This window comes from Strigops habroptila, chromosome Z (assembly GCF_004027225.2).
Source record: "Strigops habroptila isolate Jane chromosome Z, bStrHab1.2.pri, whole genome shotgun sequence".
In the NCBI taxonomy this organism is placed as follows: domain Eukaryota; kingdom Metazoa; phylum Chordata; class Aves; order Psittaciformes; family Psittacidae; genus Strigops; species Strigops habroptila.
In genome coordinates, this window is record NC_044302.2 from 6174682 (window position 1) to 6194702 (window position 20021).

General features: G+C 43.2%; 1 protein-coding gene across 2 annotated transcripts in view; it reads right to left on the minus strand.

The window, feature by feature from the left end:
• The window catches only part of CMIP (c-Maf inducing protein), a 134841-nt gene that overhangs the window by 33322 nt on the left and 81498 nt on the right, over positions 1-20021 (minus strand). For both annotated transcript variants that reach the window (XM_030512358.1, XM_030512357.1), the window contains exon 3: positions 16858-16908. In XM_030512358.1, coding sequence (XP_030368218.1) covers positions 16858-16908 — 51 coding nt within the window. The remainder of the gene's footprint in view (positions 1-16857; positions 16909-20021) is intronic.

The window sequence follows — 20021 nt, forward strand, 5'->3', positions numbered from 1 at the left end:
GTCTTGATCCTCAAAAGTCATGCTGTCATCCTCCAGTTGTTACAAACTTGTAAAGTCTCCAAGTTTTCCATGCAACAGCACTTCTACTCTCAAGCATTCCCAGCTGCCTAATCCCATCTGCCCCAGTTCTCTGCATGCCCCTGCTTTACATCTGGCCATGCCCATGCTATTTCACCAATTGCCCCGTCCACAGACCAGCAGAAACCAATTCTTACCTCCCCAGCAGCCATGTTGCCACAAATGACTGGAGCAGAGGCTGCTGTGTATTATAAATAGTGTTCTTTAGCAAAAACCCACCCTCCCAAATCCCCAGAGGGGGCTTGATGCAACTCTATAAGTTCAAGGAAACGATGACGAGCGTTACAAAGCCACTCCCAAAAACAGCCCGAAGGGTACAGTGGAACCAGGAAAGGTTGCCAAAGCAGGCAGTGGCCCCAGAGCTGGCAGGGAAGGAGCTCTGCTGTCCGAGGACAGCAACTGCCAGGACCACAGCACTTGGTTCCCTTCACATACCCTTCCACTCATTGCTGTGTATGAATCTGGCCCTCTGGCCAAAGTGAAGTCGAAAAGTCTGGATAGATCCGGCTTATGAAACAACAAATTCTGGGCACTTCTATATGACATGAAAATATTAGTGTTTTGCGCTAAAATTGGACCTTAAATTCCTAGGCGGTACTTCCAGGAAAATCACTAACACTGCCCATGTGGTGCAGATTGAAGCTTGCAGACATAGCTGCGCATTTTGGGCTTTCAATTGCCAGTGTAATAAAGGCTTTGCAAAGGGTCAGCTTGCTCTGTCTTGTTTTGGTGCTTTGTTGCTTCTTGTCATTTCCCCCTCCGCTCACAGAGGGCAGCCCCTGCAGGAATCGTATGAACAGACTGGCTGTTTATCAGCTACTTCCTTCCCACCACGGCAGCAGATTTAATGCTCAATACAAAACACAATCACCTCCGCACCCTACCCGAAGAACAAGAGAACAAGACAGAAAAATAAAGCTTTCAGATGCCTTGGGTTTGTCAATGTTATTAGAGGGGGGAGAAGAGGGTGGCACTGGGATGACATATAAAGGCTGATAAAGCAATCCGATTATCTTTTTAATTAAATTCATGTAAGTACAAAAGCACGCTGGCAGAAGTTCACACTTTCAGTGCATTTTAAGCCACTGAAAAGCTAGAAGAACATAAAAACACATGCTGCAGACACTATCAAATGTGTTTGGGATTTCAGATACTGAGCAAAAATCTTTGTACTTCTGAGCTCCTTGGGGCAGTGATGGTCCACCACTGTTTTGAAGCCACCAGCATTACTTCTACTATAATCACAGATTTCTTAGAAACTTGAATCAGAGTTGAATTGCTATTATTCATATAGTGCCTTTTTTTTTTTTTTTTACGGTCTTTTTGCTAGGCCTTCCCCTGCACTAAGTAAAATCTAAACTTCAAAGCCAACCAGCCAAAAGCTTTGTGACTTGAAGCAACTCCTTTCTGACTAATTGAGGACACCAAACAAAGCTAGCTCCTTTTCCATGCTGAAATTTATTCCTTGGTCCTGTACCATGAAGAAATCAAACTCAAAGCAGAATTCAAAGCTGGATGAAATGTGTGGGGCTCGGGCGGAAAGGTGTGAGAGCTGGAGAACTGGCTTATTGCATCCCTCCCTGCTCTGGGCTGCCCCTTACTGCTGAAGGAAACCCTCTTGCCCAACAGGACACTGCTCAGACAAACCTACCACAAATATCTTTCTTCCGTTGTCAAATCCACTCTTGCCCGGGGGGAGGGAGCAGTAGGGGAGGTTTCCTTTCCCTTTTAGACATGTCCATTAACAATTAAAGTTACGATGATAATGACGTACATAAAAGACAAGACAGCAGGAGCTGTACTCCCTGCTACACATGAGAGACCTAAACAAGCTGCTGCTCAGACCGGGCAGACACTGACTCCAAGGGAGCATTAAGAGACAGCTACCTTTGCAGACCACTGTGAGCAGAAAATCCAAACTTATCAGCCTCTGCTTCATGCTTTCAGCACAAAGGGTTGTGCCGCACCGATGTACTGAGCTGTAATCTGCGAACAACATTACAGAAGTCTGGAATGATGGTGGGAAAGCAGCAGAAAATAAATAAATAAATAGAGGAGCCATCCCCAAGAGGGTTGAACTCTGCTGTCCTGAACCTTTGCCCATGGTTACGCTGCTGTTTTTCTCAGCAGAATGGTTTTCACTGCTGAGCGCCTTGCTGAAAGCCTCAATTAAAGCTTGAAACCTATCAGTCGGCTACAGAAGCGATTTGCTGTGTATCAGCAAGCACTTAGCCAGCACCAAGCCATCTGCTCTATTCTACCTGTGCTGACTCCAGAGCGAGGAGAAACAATAATCACTCACAGGCTTAAAAGCAAAGCTGCCTGGTAAAGACCCGTATCTGAGAACAGGCATGTCAACATGTGTGAAGAGTTCGTTCCCCCTGGATGTAGGTGTAAAAGATGCCTTCAGTTGCTGAAAATACTCACACAACATTCATCATTAATAGCACGTACAAGAAAAATACTGCGGTGGGAATGCAGTTTCTCTGGGATTTCACTAAAAGCAGCAGCTCCTGCGACAATTTATGTGAGTGAAAATAACACATGCCAACTTGGAATTTGACCCTCCTAGTTACTGACCAGCCAGAACCACACAGCTAGTGTCATTCCAAAATCTTACTAGGCTTACTTTAAAAGCAAAACCACTGAATTTAGTAAGTAGCCAGAAGAAGCAGCATGGGGAATTGAGTGACACTGACAGGGCATCCTTCATTCTCAAATCACTCTAATTAATTAAAGTCTTGCAGAAACCCAAAGACTGAAGCGCCAGTCCTCTTTTAGAGGAGGAGTCCACATGCGAAGAATTACTCTTCCAGTGTTATTAAGCAAGCAAATCTGACAAATTTATGTAAGTAGTGGTTTTGCCGTCAGTGCTCAAAAGCTCCTGAACACCGCTGTGAACAGGAAGTTCAGGAGAACCTAGGAAACTTTCAGCTTTCTAAAGTAACATCTTTATATGTTTTTCAATTCCGTAATAGTCTCACTCTGTAGCTCTTGCTCAAACACTGCTTCCACGGACAAGATGATAACACTGATGTAGTTGACATCTAGGAAAAAATGGACTCTAATGCACAAAATTGGATGACATGGAACAACTGCCTTTTTCAGCCCTAGCAAGACCTTTTATGTTAGGAACATCTCCAAGCACCTGATCCAAAACAGGCGAGAAATTTAGCCCTCTTTACGATCAAATTTCATCTCTGCTTTGTTACTGGTGGTCAGGAAATGTTCTGTGCTCTCGGGAACCTATCTGGCCGTCAGCAAATAATATCTTCATTACATTAAAAAAAGAACTAATCGCCAACCCTAGTCCAGAGCAGCGTGTCAAACTCTAGCTCACTGCTCTTCAGCCCTTTACCACACAGCAGCACGCAACTCATCGCTTCTTCACTGGAGAAGCTGGAGCTACTGCAGGCGCATACGCTGACTCGGAGAGCTGCGTGTGCCAGCAATTGTTTATTTCTTGCTGAGCAACGAGGGCAGTTCCAGCAAAGGGAAAAGGTCAGCCTCCCGCACAGAGGTCCTCCCCAGCTCATCGTGGCGATGGCTGAGCCAGGCTAGTGTTGCAGCTTCGTGTTGACGGAGCTTATGTTAAATGGAGGTGCCTCTTGATAGATGCTAATGTGCAGAGGGGAAAAAAGCCACAAAGAGCAGCACCAGAAGGGTCTTTTCCACCGTAGCAGCACATGGTGTTAAAATGCTGCGCCACGTGAAACAGGAAGAGTGGCTTGTGATGTTCAACACACATGCTTGGCTCATCCTACAAAGCCCAGGAGCTGCACCATGTATTCTTGAGCACCACCTGCTGGTATTCTGTCTATGAACTCATTACCTTCATGGAAACACAAATGGCACGGCATCCCCATGCCATGCTAGCTCCATATTCTGCTTTTAACGCTAGCAGGCATCACTTACTTCCCTATGTTGTGAGAAATATGTAAGAATAACTTGTTGCTAAGAGATGTTTCCCTGATAGCCAGAGACTGGCCTAAATCACTAGCTGGATACGCTGAAAGCCTTCTAAACTAAGCTCCTACCTGCACCACTTACCAATATGAAATACAAAAAAAGCATCTCACCTGAAAAGACTAAGCCTATAAAAAGTCCCATTCCATGCACAGGCCCGGGGCCAGGATGAGATTATAGAAACTTTTCCAAATCAGGGAATCCAGACTGCTCATGCTGCAGTATTCATACTCTTCATGACCTTCTGAAGGTTTTGCACAGAAAGACTGATGTGTTGCTCTCTAAAATAGTTTCAAAACAGCAGCAGCAAATTTTTGCACTGTACCATGTTTTCAAGCCAAGGCATTTTCTGTATTTTTCATTTTAGTCAGTGCTAAATGCTGAAGTGCATCAGCTCCTCTGCTTTGGTTGCTTCTCTGAATGCAATCAGTTTGGTCACTTGCCTGCAAACTCCTTGCCACAGGCCAGAGAACTTGAGGGAAATGTTATAAGCTAGACACATCCTGATTCTCACTCAGTTAAGGTCTAAATAACACTTCATTTTTTGCCAATTCATGTAAATAAATATTCAGATGAAATCACTATTATTTATTGCGCTGAGATTGGCACCCATGAGTCTATGCCCTGAATAAATATATCAAATAACAGTCCGTGCCCTGAACAGCTCACGGTCTTGATGATTTAAAGCAAGAAGGAGAGACAGAGCAAGAAAACCACGCTGTTTTCCTTGAGGTTGTATGGGAACTCAGGACCAGAGCAGAACTGAGGTCTTCTGATTCTCAGGCCTCCATATGAATTGTTAGCTCCTAAGGAAAAGCACCACCACCAAGGCACTGGGGCCTTAGGAAGCAAGTTGAATGTTGATACCCCGCTGCTGCGCTTCCTTATCTTCCCTGACCCCCTTTTTCAGCCTACAATCATACACCTGTATTTTCCCCACCAGTCTCTACCGCCTTGCTCCAGATCTCACTAATACCAGGCGAGAACCCCAAACACTCAGATCACACTGTCTCAAAGCCAACAGAGTTCAATGGGTTCAGCGACCGGTGACGTGGGTTCAGCTGTTACTAATGCACAACTGGAACAACCGCACAGATACTTCCCACAGGCACAGAGTTTGTCCTTTGCTCAGATGCCACTTGGACAGTACCACTGCAAAGTAAAGGAACGCTGAAACAAACAGAAATTTGAAAGGACGGAACACAGACCAAACTCTTTTCTACTTGGACCAAGCGCAAAGTGGATGTGGGAGCAGAGGGCTCACAGGGCAGCCTTCTTGCTTGCTTCCCAGCATGACACTGTGCAGCTGCAGTAATAATGCACTGAACAACTTGCTCCTGAAACTTATTATATACATACATATATATATATATATCTCCATCTCCTTTGCACACAGCTGCCAATTAACTGACCATCCTTCTGGGCTTCTGCTCTCTGATGTGCTCCAGTCTACTGCAAAGATACCATTCAGCAGCAAGATGGGATGAGAGCCTGGGATGGGAAGGATATTCAATCCAAGGCAAAAAAGAACACTAATAACACTGGGCAGTGTTATTCACTAAATTTGAGGAGATCTGAAAGTTAGAGGCTGCACTGAAGACAAATCTGCGTGCAATATGTGTGCCTCCAAAAACTGAAAGCAACTCCAAAACCGTGGCTTCCTTCCAGCCCCCTTAGGGGGAAGGGAAGAGGGTGTTTTTGGCAGACCTTCCTACTACCAAGCAGAAAAACTGGGCTTTGTTTTTGCTGGTCTTGTCTTTCTCTCAACTCCCTGCACTGAGCTGGTCAGTCACTACGATACAGGACCACGGCTGGCTGATCCAGACCCAGCTCTACGTTTAGCTGTGCATTCGAGATGCTGTTTCCCCAGCTACAAAACGCAAAAGGCCAACCGTGGCTCCAGCTGCACTCTGCATGGGCTAATGTGGTTACTATCGTAATCAGACCTGTCCACAGGGAAGACGGTTTTTGGCATGGCCGACATTGATGCATTCCCCGAAACCCTCTATCCCTGCTTCCATTTCCTTTTGGCAAACACTCCGATTCTTCAGGCCCCAGTTCCAGCACCAGCTTTACACTTCAGGTTGGCAAAACATCAGTTTTCATCCTGCACACAGCAACTGCTGTTCCGTATTTTTTCATGTCGGAGCCAAGATGGGGTTTGTTTTTAATGTTGCTCTGGCTATGCGTAATTCCACTATGACTGCAGATACGTTCCTAACAGAAGCAGAAGCCACTCCCTACTCGCAAAAAGCAATGGTAAAGACACAGCTGCTATTTTAGGTTGCAAATCCCATGTAACATCTCCCCCAAAGAAGAATTATTAAAATATATTGTCCGGGGTGTTTGAGTTTTAAAGCAAAAGTCACAAAACACCTTTTCCTCCTGATCCTGGGTAGGAGGAAACACTTCAACAACTTCAATACAGTTGAACAACACAGTTGTCCCACATGTACAGGGAAGATCTGCCCTAGCTGAAGGTGGGTATTTACACACCCTCCTGAGTTGCTTTAAACTCTTATGCAGAATGAGTGAGAAAAACCTTCACACAGAGGTTGCTGAAGTCACATAAATAGGACAGGATCCAGACACACTGCTTGATGTACAGCACTGTAACAGCCTCTGACTCATCATCAGAGGGAAGATTTCAAACATGTTTAGGCACAACTGCCTCCTCCTCTTGCAGGACCTCACTGCTGCCTGCTGCAGCATTTCTGGCCCTTCTCACCAGAGCAGCAAATGTTCAACACTGTCTGCATGCCGGGATCTCGATGTTCTGGCATGACCCGCAGTTTCCAGAGGGGTGCGAGCTTGACATGCTTCTGTATTTGAGATTATGCAGTATGAGCTGAAGTCAGCAAAATCATGTTCCATTTAAGTAATAACAATAAAAATACTAATAGAAGAGACTACTAGACGAAAAGCAGGGCTGTATGTACCATATACACTCCATACTTTCCAAAACCTTCAGTGGACTAACTGCATTGCAGTGCATGGGGGAGGAAAAAAAAGAAATAGTGTTAAATAAATTAACTATAGCAGCCACTGTGTGACTGTGAAGTTTAGCATGTATCAAACAGAAAGCCGAAAACACAAAGCACTGAGACATTAACTGCTACCTAAATGCGGTCCTTGCTGTGCGCTTCTTTGTGCAGAGACCTACCATTACTGACCACATTACAGAATTCTTCCGCCATCAAGCTGAACTGACCCAGGTTTTACATTCACGCACTTTATATTCCACATATGATGAGCGTCCCTGTGGAGCCCAGCCCTTGACATCCACCAGCTCTCAGCCTGTGGTGGGAATAAATGACTTACTTTGCCACTGCAGAGAAGAGATACGTGTGTAGGAAAAAAAGAACATGCACAATCTTATCGCCACTGAACTTTGACCAGGTCTGCCAAACAAAAAGCTGTGTGCAAGGCTACCGTGGAGAACAGCCAGGCAGCATACCTGCTGTGCAAAAACCCCCACACTCTGGCACTACACCCTTCAGATCCCACTCAGGCACGAGAGAGCTGGCCATCGCCGGGAAAACAGGACGTTACTTCATCTGCAAGGCTGCGAAACGCATGCCAGTCATTTCAGGCATGCAAGAGCTCTGATCAGAAGAACTTGCCACCTGAGAAATCACCTCAAATTGGGATGAAGCGGCTACTAACACATCGTAGTAACTGCTAACAGAAGATAATCTCTGCAAGATAATCCATCCCCCTTCTGTTTTCCAGGAAATGCCACTAAGCTTAGGTAGCACCAGGTAGCACACAGAGCAATTATTTCTTCCCAGATATGCAAACCGGATTAAAAAGCCACGTCATCCCTTTTCCTTATTACTCTCCATTGCTAGCAGTGGGCACCCTCAGCTTTCCCTGACCGCCTCCCCTCTCACCAAGTCAGCAAACCCTTCCAAATGGACGCTTACCCACCTGTTTCACTTGCTCCTCCTTGGCAAATGTAGTATTTCGCTGAGTTTCTAGCATTGGCAACACCATAAATGGCTTTGAAACTGGCTTCTCTCTCTTGTGCACCTGCATCATCAATGTCGTCAGCAAGAGAGATGTGCACGGCTAGAGGAACACGTTTGTGTCAGAAAGCTGCTGCAGAGCCTTAGGGAGAGCACAGATACTGGATACTGATGTGATGCTTGCAAGCATCTTAAAAGGGACTTCAGAAATCAGGGCATTTCTGTCTTCAGATCGCTAGGCTTTGGCGCTCTGAGTTGTCCCGTTTCTTGCTGGGAGACAGCAGATTTCAGAGCATCATTTGCACCTGAAACCATCACTTTGTTCCACGCTTTTATATCGCATCTTATAGCACCACATCGGCACAAAACCCCAAAGCTCCTGCAACTCTTTAGCTTACCAAAATGCCACTGCATCTCTTCAATTTGCTTGTTTTCTCTCTCCTTTGTACAAATGGTGCATGACACCCAAGACTGAATCAAGTCTCATGGTGTTCAGTTCTCTCATTCCCAAGCCAGCTTCCTCACAGAGGACTAGAGACCTTTGGGGTTCTACCAAAACCACTGCCCACCTCACCTGCAGAGACCAGCCATGCAGGTCAGTCACTCACAACAAGCCTGTTGTCCTTAATGGATCTTACCTCTGGCCACACAGCCTAATCTAGTATTGCCATGTTAAATACTACAGTAAATAGCCCCAGAGACCAGGCTATGATAAACAGCTGTGATGCAATGGCTTCTGAATGAAGGGCATATGTGTACTAGCATTGTTTTCTGGGTTGGCTTTTTTTTTCTGATTTTGAAACAATTGCTATTCTGGGGGGAAAAAGACAAGGGGGTGTGACAGACAAGATGAGCATGTGACTTACAGCAAGAGCTAGGGCAGATGATACAGGCTGTGACACAACACACTGTATCAAGGTTTTTTTGTGGATATTAGCAGCAGTTTTATAATCCTCTAATACATTATGTATACTATGATGCACTAAATGCACTAATTATATTGGAAGAAATAAATGTAAGGACAAAGCTGTGCAAGAAAGGAAAGAAAATGTTAAAACAAGACCTAGATCCATTTTGTTCCTTCAGGCTTACTTAGGTCTTCTGTTACACCAAGAGTCCTTAACATCCACAAGGCAGAACTGGGCCCCATGACCGCACCTTAACAAGGCACACAGCATGTGTCAACTCAGAGAGTTAGGTTTTCACACCCAGTGCATCATGAAAGGAGGATAATTACACTCCTGGGAAAGACTACCAGTCTTGTCCTGTCTTCATAAGAGATCTCCTAAACCAGATTTTTCTTCAGCTAAGAGACTAATTTTGGTCCAGCCCTGTATTATGACAATTCTATAGATGAGAAGCTGTGATTTGGTGGAACTAGTGGTCACCATGACCTGGAAGTCCTGAAGCACAAGAAACTGGTCTTAATTTTAGCCCTGGAACAATGGGGAGGAACAATTTCCTAGCACAAAACCCAAGGATGCCTCTTGGCCAGCAGAATGGTTTTCAGCATTCCTGAGAAGCAATATACTCCTGCAATTTTATTTGCTCCTCTTCAGAAATCTAAGTACACAATAACAAGCTGACCTGTATATTCAGCTGGTTTTGACACGCCTCTGTCTTCAGACCTAATATCAGTTTGAATAGGATAGCATCCAAGTCTAGAGGGAACAATAAAGAGCTGGTCCTAACTTAGCTAAAGCAAGATAGAAAATAACTATCTAGTTTCTACTCAAATTTCACCACTAGGCCATGCATTGGCTTGAGTTCTGTCTCCTTAGAAAAGCCTGTTTTGGCAATGCAAGAGGCATCTACCGGTATCAAAAACCATGCGTGCATATGGCTGGATGAGGGCAGAGCAGCTCCAAGCAGCAGCTCAGATCCAGGCTGGCATCTCAGCGTGTTGCCGAGAGCCTCTTTCGGTTGGACAAAGTGCTGCGCTGACACAGATATGCAGCTCCCAGATTTAAAGTGATTCATGTTGAGCCGATGCAAAGCACAGACGGTGATCAGCTGCCACTGCTGCAGACGTGCCTTATGGGAGAAACCTGATCTGAAGTCCCCCACAATGAGGGAGGGATTTCCTAATGCAAAGGCAGTGAAAGCTTAAAAAAACCCTAATCACTCTACCAGTTCTTAGGGCACCACCAGTGTGTCATGGAAAAATTAAAGAAAACTTTCTGTCAGCATCTTGTCTGCTTTTCATCTATTCATTCCCACTCTCCCAAAGCGAGATCAATGCCCTTCTGCTGCGACAGCACTGTAACCTCCAGCAAACTGAGATCCCAGAAACACAAAACAAGGCCAAGATTTTTCAAGTAACTTCTGATAACAGATAGCCTAAGACTGTCAAAGCTTGCATGGGAAAATCAGAGGTAATGGACTTCATGTGCTATGAATTTGTCCTGAGAAAAAAAGAAGAAAAAAAGCCCCAAACCATGCACCCCCTCCACACACACACACACACACAAAAGTAGTTAAGTATTCTTAGGGGAGAATACTTAACTACAAAAAATAAACATTATGGAAGTAAATGGCTGCATAACAAGATTTCCATGATGTTGCTCCTGAATTTGCAATGAGGTTGTTCAGACTACAGACTGAGCATGAAGAGCAATCACCACATGAAGAGCAAGGGGATGTCACTGCAGAGCCCCACGCATGCAGACACAGCTACCCTTCTATCTTTCAAATAGAGAGGAATGAATCTTGGCAGTAAACATCAACCTAACCATGAGAGGGTGCATCAGGAACTGAAAAATGCCAAGGTGTGTTTTTAGTTCACCAGAAAGCTGTAACTGATACCAGCTTCTTGGCAACACAGATGTGTTAACACACCACTTGGACCCTCCATCTGCCCCCTACTCCCTAAAGTCCAGTCTGAAACTCCATCAAGATGCTCAAAGTCCAGCAGAAAAGAGGGTCTATGTTAAAAACCTGCTCATGGTCTCCCACAGCTGGTACCTGTGCATTCCACAGGAACAGTAAAATCACCAGCCAAAAACTTGTGGGCTGCCTTTTATACATTAAAGCAAGAAACCTGCTCCTCCAAAATTCGTGTGTCATCACAACCTGCAAAGTTTTCAGAGCCCCAAGGCTTTGAAAGGCAAAACTTAATTCCACAACTTAGTTTCCCATCAATATATTAATCAATACAATATTGACTTGTATACAGACACAAAAGAAAAAAAAAGAAAGGAAAAAAAAAAGAAAGCTGTCATTCGCCTAACTGTATGGTGATTATTTATTATTTCATCTCAAAATAACAGAAAATGGGAACTAATGTTCGGTGAAAATACTTCAGCTTTTCAGCTAAAGAAAGAAAAGAAACTGCCAAGACAATTACAGTTGTGTGTGCTGTGTAACCACCAAAAAGAGAGTCTGAAGTCCAGACACTACCAATCCAAAGAACTGCTGAGCTCTTCCGAGTATATTTTCACTATGCAGTACAGCACAGGCCTATAGAATTGTCAGAGGGTATCAAAGCTTCCTCTCTCAGACCATAAATTAGGTGATTAAATACAAATGACAGACATGGGCCCTTCTAACCATAACCAATGTGATTTTTTCCTGATCTCATAGTTTTAAGGCATGATTTACCGAGATTTAAGGCTATAAATTTCTTTAATGTCATCATTTAAATTCTATATAAACCCCACTCCTGTATCAGCACTATTTTTAATCATTACCATGGTGACAAAACCATAAAGGTGCTTTACACAAGGAAAGCTTTGCCACACTTTCAAGAACAGTTTCTCTTAACTTAGTTTTTTCGCAATTTTAAGCACAGAAAAAAAATTCCCTCTCAACTTTCACCATTAGAAACAAAAACTGATAGTCACCCACAGCTACTGAATAAACATATTCAGTTCTAGAAGGCAAGGAATTCATAACCTGGACACAGTAAAGAACAGAGAGCATAATGTCATTCAGGTCAAGTATGACTTTATATGACAGTCAATCCCTTTGCAATTAATAGGGCTGCTTGTGCATGGAAGTATCTATTTCCTGAAGGCACAGATACAACAATTCTTAAGAGAACCAGGGAAGTATTAATCCAAAGTTAAGTTTTTGAATGAAGGCCAACATTACTTGTTCTAGCATTCAATGCAAAATGTTTGCAAATCCCAAATGACAGTGTTGCTCCAGTTTCCCAATTCACGGGAATCAAAACATGGAGGTTTAAAACAAAGGTAAAGTGATTGTTTGTCACTGCAAGTCAGGGGCATGTATTTGTGCTGGGCTGCAAGAGCATGAGCACAGGCAGCAGGATGAGGGAGGTGACTGCTCCCCTCTGCTCAGCACTTGTGCTACCACACATGAATACTGTGCCCAGTTTGGGGCTTCACACATGGCTTCACACATAGCTTCACACGCAGCTCTGTTGTACAGGCTCTCATCAACCCTGCACAGCTTCAAAGTATGCACTGAGTGAGGAAAAGGATGACATGAATGCGAAGAGGGCCAGATGTGTTTAAAGGTCCCTTCCAAGCTAAACAAATCTACAATTAACATCTTTGCATCGTCCATGCTAACAGATGGGTAAAACCCTTAACCAAGCAGTACTACTCATATGAGAGGACAGTCGAGGGCTGGCTAACAGCATCAGTAGGAAAGACAAGGTAAGGGCAAGCCCTTCTAGAAGATCCAGGTCAGAGGCGCACAAAGCTCAGCCTGAGTCATGCTTCATGCTTTACATCAGGTCTGTTCTTTCCATATTGTACCAATTCAGGACATTCCCCCAAAGGCCATCAACTGACACGTTTCATTGCTACATCACTCAGCTAACTAGAAAATACAAGCAACCCACATCCCATGATGAGGGTGGTGTTGAGAGCTTACTATCAAGCACAGTAAAAACGACATGCCCTGTGTAACCTTTAGGTGTATTCCCTCCTCCCTGAAATGTAAATCAATACCTGTACTCTGTATCAGAAGATAAGACCTAAACACCCCTGGAGAAGACCTAACCAATGTCTTTTTTACTTCCAGTGCAACATGGTACTGTATTACAAGTGGATCTTTTAATGACTAATACTTCAAGCATGCGGTGTAACAGGGCTCAATGTTTTTTACAGAGGATGGTACCTCTATGTTCTCAGTACTATACAAACACACAGAACATCCTAAGCCCAAAGACGGCAAGATACAACACCACAGATGCTTTCTGGGGAAATGCCAAGGGTAGGCATTTGCTTGTGTGTGTCCCAAAATTACTAGTCACAGTACCCCCCAAAGCCAAGCTTAGCTGTGTTCAACTCCTACAGAAGTGGTTGGTTACCACTGTATCTAGCCTAGATCACAAAGGGCAATGAACTGCATGTGTTACTCTCTTTTGTACATTCACAGAAAGTGTTGTTATCTTTACTGATACACTGTTATGACTTATCAGCTTCCAAATACCAAAGATTACGTATCATGGTTTCAATCCAACCTCCTTGGTTGAAAGGAACATTCCTTACACAATGGATTAATGATTTGTTTATGTTTGAGGATCTGGAGAGTTGTTAACATACTCTGTTTATTCTCTAGACAATGATAGTTTGGCTTAGCCCTAACCTGAAGGAAATCAGGATTTCTAAATATAAGCTGAGGTGCCCAATCATCCTTGAGGAGTTGTGATACACACGGATATCCAGAGTAAATGAGGAATTATGAGTAACCCTTCATGGGAGGGTTTAAATGGAAAACCCAGAGAAAATAACTACATAAGGAACAATCTGGCCCTACATCCATGCTGTCTACAGCATTCAAGGAGAAAGTCACATCTAAGAAGCTGTGTAAGCATCCTGACAGCTAGTTAGTTGGATGACACATAAAACCACTTGGAGCTGGATCTAAAACATGGATAATTATGTGCTTGGTTTTCTTTTATTTCTGTTTATCTGTAGCATCTCTTTTATTATTCTCTGGATTGCAGAAAGAAATTATTCCTGATTTTTGTTTCAGTGTTTCACTCTAGAACAGAAAAATATTTCCAGGGTACTGGCTGGCAAATTTAATTCCCACAGCGTGTTAATCCCTAAAACTGCACTACGTAAAAGCTCTCTCACAGACCTTAGCAGCTTCATACAAGACCAAAGGATAACCAGTATATGCCTGAACCTAAATGCTTCCCCAAATATTTAACAACACTGCTATTCACCCAGCCATTTTCCAGGCAGCTCACATTATATGCAACATCTGACTCCCAAAGGCTCGAAGCACAGGAAAAGGAGCCAGAAGGACACTGATACAATAAGAACCTGCTCACACAACTGTGATCCCCACTGCTGGAAACACTCAGACTATTAGTTTGTTATCTGTCAAATGCGTTCCTCCAGCCTTGTTTGGGCAGGGCAGGGGAAGTGAAGGTCTCCTGCTCCACCTACATCTATACTACTCCTGTAGTGGGGCTCTGGGTTCAGCTGGAGGCCCTCAATGCTTCCACCACACAAGTATGAACAATAGGAAGCGCATCTCTGTTGAATGGTTTTCCCTGAACAACTGCTCCAGCTATCTGCACCAGTTTGCATCTGTGTTTTACATACCCACAGAAATGTTTTGACCTATTATTTGTGAGACCACTGGACAAATATATCAATCATCAGCACAACCACCCAATTACAATACAGCTGCGGCGATCTCCCTGCCAGCTGGTGCTTTGTGTAAATGACCCATTCCAGAAGAATAGGCTTCCTGTTTTTTTGTGGGTTCCCTCACTACCTGCTTAATCATCAAACCATACAAATTATGGAGTGAGATGAACCTTGGCACCTGGCTCTTAAAGTCATAGGCTATGGTGCTAGTAAAGCGATAAACCTCACTAAGGTAGACCACCTAACTGCACTCTGCTCCCCTTCCTAGGTACACCGCTTGTCTTGCCTCTTAGCTCTGTTGTGATCTCACTTAAACCTTCCAAATGTCAACCAAAGTAAAGAGCAGAAAGCTACCAGATGCTCTTCCTCTGAACTGTTAGGCAACAAAACCCATCAAAACTATCTCCATTACAGCAAAGAGGAACTTGTTAGTCTAAAGTACCTGGGCAGTGACTAAACCCTGTCACTGTTCTTATGGGAAAAGGCTACTTGCTATTCTTGGTAAAGGGAAGGTCTTTCAAATCAAAATAATGTTTCACTTGTTTTTAAGAAATGAAGTTAATGGGGGTGGGGAGAGAAGCGAGGAAGCAAAAATAAATTTTACTTTGCAACAAGTTAAATTACTCAGAGTTTCCCAAAATGAGAGGCTTGGTCAGGAGCATTGGAAAGTTTAAGAAATACTCCTTTAAAAACAACTCCCACAGAGCAAAGCTCCCTCTCCATGACTGAAAGGCATGTGAGCAAGCCAGGTCATTCCGTCTAGGCATGCTTTTTCTTTTTTCCTTTCTTTCCACAGTTTAATTGATGGGGTGTGTGGCCAGGTTGCGTTTTTACCACTCCTTACTTCTTTTTTCAGAGTTGCACCTCCGACCCCAATTTTCTCCTCACTGCATGAGCAAAGCCAGGCACGTGCCATCAGCACATCAGTACCATCCTTGCTAGGGCTGAGGTAGAAAAAGACATTCCAGCACCACTTCTGTCTATGCTTTCTCTGATTATCCTTGCCTGCCAAAGTAGGAGGGAAAATAACGGCCACATGGAGATACTGTCTCTGCATGCTTTAAGCTCTTTGTTATCCTCAGGAGTTGCAAAGAAAGCAAGACTGGCTGGGCATTGTGTTAATGATACTGTCAAGAGGCCAAAATAAAGTGCCACACCACAGCCCAGCCTTCTGCTATCAGCACTACTGTCCCATGCTCATTTAGGCAATCAGGGTAACAGGCTGGAGAATATGCCAGTGGTCTGGAAAAGATCTCGACACTTGGCTTTTACTGATAAGAACCTGCATCCGCTCAGAGTATGATCCTGCCACATGCTGCTGGCTATACAAAGCACATCAATGCTGTAGTTTTGCCACACAACTGTTTTGCAACTATCAAACACACCTACAACAAAACTAGTTTGGTGGGAGGGACTTCCTTATATTTTCACATGTGGCTGCTGTCAGCAGGCTGGAATCTTGATACGTTACACAGCCAACCTGGCTGACTTCACTGGAGCCCTGCCAAAGACAAGTCCTGTGCTGAAAAGCTACTGCTTGTGTTTCCCACCACAAGACAAGAGAGGACAACCATATTCAACATCTGGCCAAAACTTGTTTCCAGCTGCATCAAAGATGCATACAGATTCCATCCAAAGGTCAGCAGCTACAGTTCTCAACGAGGAATGTGCTGCTTTTGAGACACAATGTTGTCACTGTGACCCACTTCCCCTGCCAAGGGCAATCAACCCATTGTTCCCACTGAAAATGAGAAAGAGCTCAAGACATCTGAAATGAAAACTGCCTTTAAACCAAAATCATCCTAAAGCATAAACACAGATTGATGCGTAACAGATTGATCCTACTTGCAGTAAGCAACTCTAAAAGACACTCTTTCTCCCTAGTTTCTCAGGAAAAGAGAAAAACAAACAAAACCCCCAAGTATCTCCAGAGTCCACAGCATGTGATCGGGCTGTAGGCATTCTGTAACGTATTAAACTTCATAATGCAGAACCAAAACCATCCAATTTCTATACTGTTTCAAAGTGAATTTACTGGCTGTCTACTTGTTGAAGCCAATCACATGTTAAGAAAGCTGGGCTATGTAACAAGTTAATTTGTCATTTCATTCACGTTATAAACAAGTTGAAACTGCATACATGTTCTGATTTAGAGTTTCTGAAAGACAAGGACTTTATCCATTCAGGGCTCTTACAATGAAGGAATAGGGAATGCTAAAAGGTATTCTTAGAGGCAGACAAGGAAGACAGGGAAGTGCAGAACTTACCTTCCACTGCAAAGAATGGAACCACTGATCCCTCAGGTAACTGTTTGCAGCCTGTAACAAACAAAAGTTACAGAATCATTAGTTTCTACCAGCGTTTCAGGTCACCCAGCTGAAACTAAGCGGATCACCCATGTGTGCCCTAAAACCAATGAGGCTGCACTCACCGTGTTCTTCTGAACTTTATGACCCTGTTTTAAACTTCACCTCCAGCCTCATCAGAGTGAAGGAAAATCTTCACTCAAAGCTACAACTTTACATTATAACCAGTTTATTTTCACAGAAGGCATTGAAGGCCTTGCTGCACATATAAAACACTGAACCCAAACCTTACAAAACATTAACCACCTATAAAACAGTGTCGAACCTAAAGACTGAAAAATCCTCACTGGTTTCAATCAGGTTTTGGTCAGATCTTTAATGTCTGTAGGACATTTGTCTTTGCTTTTAATCATTGGGATCAGAGTAAGAAGATGGGTTGACTTTCTACATGGTGGGGAAGGCATCCGGATACTATTTTCCCTTCTTGTCCTGTTCCTCAGCTGGCCCCAAAGCAACTCAAACAACACCTTAGCACTTTCAGCGGTATTAAAACAGAGTGAAAAGTGTAGCACACACACAGACGTGCAGCTACATGCACAGACTGCCTGCAGCAACGGCATAGATGTTGCAATAATCACTCCCAGCGATCGCCCGTTTTTGTCCGTATTGAGCACAGCTGCCAGAAACGCTCAGTGTGAAGCCAGGTTCGCAGCCAATGAAGGAATAGTTCAACACTCCCGAAGGTCAAAAGGCTCGGTATCAAAAAATATAAAAGCATCTACAGTGACGTAAATATACATGCCTTAACAAGGTGACATAAGCTTGAAGTATTTGAGTGGGTAGAGATGCCCTTTGGCTTTTCCAACTCTACCTCGCTGCTGCCAATGGGCAATTTTTAATTACAAATCAAAACGTTTCATGCAACCAGTGAAAATTACGGGATAGCCTGGAAATCCACGTTAAAAAACAAACAAAAATAAATAGTGAGGTGCCTCACCAGCTAAAAGCCACACACTTCTAGCAAACTAAAGCATCATTCACGAAATTTCACTGCCTAACACCTTTTCAGGAAAGTATTCAAAATCCACACCACAGAATGAATTCCATTTCCTGGACCTGGCTCAGTTCACTGATAAAGGCAAGAATACTGGAAGTACAACTGATGAATGGTTACCAAAATCATGTTTAAACTCAAGCTCAGATACTGACGTCTGGGTGACATAAATTTGGACTGGTTTCTCTGAATTAAATGGAATAATGCTCGTTTAGATATGTATTACATATTATTTATTCATGAAATAATGAGATTCTATTGCTTCTCCAGTAGATCTCTAGGCAATAAAGCAGAATAAATCTATGATAAATTACCTTTGATAAATTACCTATGATAAATGACCACAGAGTTTATCGAAAATAAACTTCCCATTTAATAAAGAATGCTGACATATCAGACTATGAATTTGGTACAAATGGAAACAAAATCCATAACTTCCTTTCCTTTTTTTTTGCCCCCTCTTTGCATGGAATGAAAAATTGTGAAAACTTTTAGAGTGCAGATGCTCAGGATATTTTGGTTTGCCAAAATTTAGTAACTTTCTTCCCGTTATTTACACAGTATTTTCTGTACATGTGTGCATTACAACATATGATGGCAGGGGGTTGGTACCAGATGATCTTCAACTCCTTTCCAACCCAAACCATTCTATGATTCTACGATAAAATAGATCTTTTCTCTACATATTCTAGAATTTAATTTCAATCCAATATACTTCATACTATTTTTTAATATAATAAAGGTCAAAAATAATTTGCCACAAAAAGCCTGAAGAACATTTTTAACATAATTAGAATGCATGAAGTAAATATGCTTAGATATTTCCTTTGTCTAGACAAAATTCTTCTAAAAACCTCCAGATTTCCTTGAAAAAATCAATTTGAAATTGAATTGTTTTCCTTTTTTTATTTTGAGAAAATTGTTTCATGGAAGGAAACAAAAAACCCTTCATTTCAAATGCTAGCCTCAAAGCCCTTTAAAGAATAAGTAAAACTGAAAGCTTTTGTAGGCTTGAATATATATACAAAGAAATAGCATTAATAATAGTGCAATTTACAGATCCATTAATTCCTTGAAAAATACCCATGTGCAGATTGAGTATATATGACCTATGCAAATTAAGATATTGCTATTTAAATTGATGAAATCCAAACTATTCTAGGAAGATGAAGTACTTGTCTCGAACAGGCAAAATGTCCCTCTGATTTAGTCCCTGGTCTGACCATTACACTACTTGAACCAAAAACGCACTGAAGTCTAAAGTAAGAGCAAAACCTAAAAACCCTAAATTGGAACTGTTCAGAACTGTTCATTATTCTCCTACTTCTCTGAGACCCCACTTGTAGCACTGTGTGCAGGTGTGGTGTCCTCAACATAAGAAGGACATGGAGTTCTTGGAGCAAGTCCAGAGGCGGCCACGAGGATTATCAGGGGCTGGAGCACCTCCCGTATGAAGACAGGCTGAGAGAGTTGGGGCTGTTCAGCCTGGAGAAGAGAAGCTACATGGAGACCTCAGAGCAGCTTCCAGTGTCTGAAGGGGACTACAAGGATGCTGGAGAGGGACTCTTCATCAGGGACTGTAGCAATAGGACAAGGGGTGATGGGTTCAAACTTAAACAGGGGAAGTTCAGGTTAGATACAAGAAAGAAGTTCTTTACTGCCAAGAGTGGTGAGGCACCGGCACAGAGCGCCCAGAGAAGTGGTGAATGCTCCATCCCTGGCAGTGTTCAAGGCCAGGTTGGACGGAGCCTTGGGTGCCACAGTCTAGTGTGAGGTGTCCCTGCCCATGGCAGGGGGGTTGGAACTGCATGATCTTAAGGTCCTTTCCAACCCAAACCATTCTATGATTCTATGATTCTGGGATGTCAGTAGCTACAGATTGTAAGACTACTACAAATAATTAAAAACCACTAAGTTTAGACTAATTGTGCAACAAACTGGAGCCTTACATAAACTGATGACAAGAAACTTTAATGAGGACAGCAGCATCAGGCAGAGGTAGAACCACAAGTAGTCCGGACAAGAAAAGAAACAAAGAGTCCTATAAAAGGCAAAACCAAAACCAGCAGAG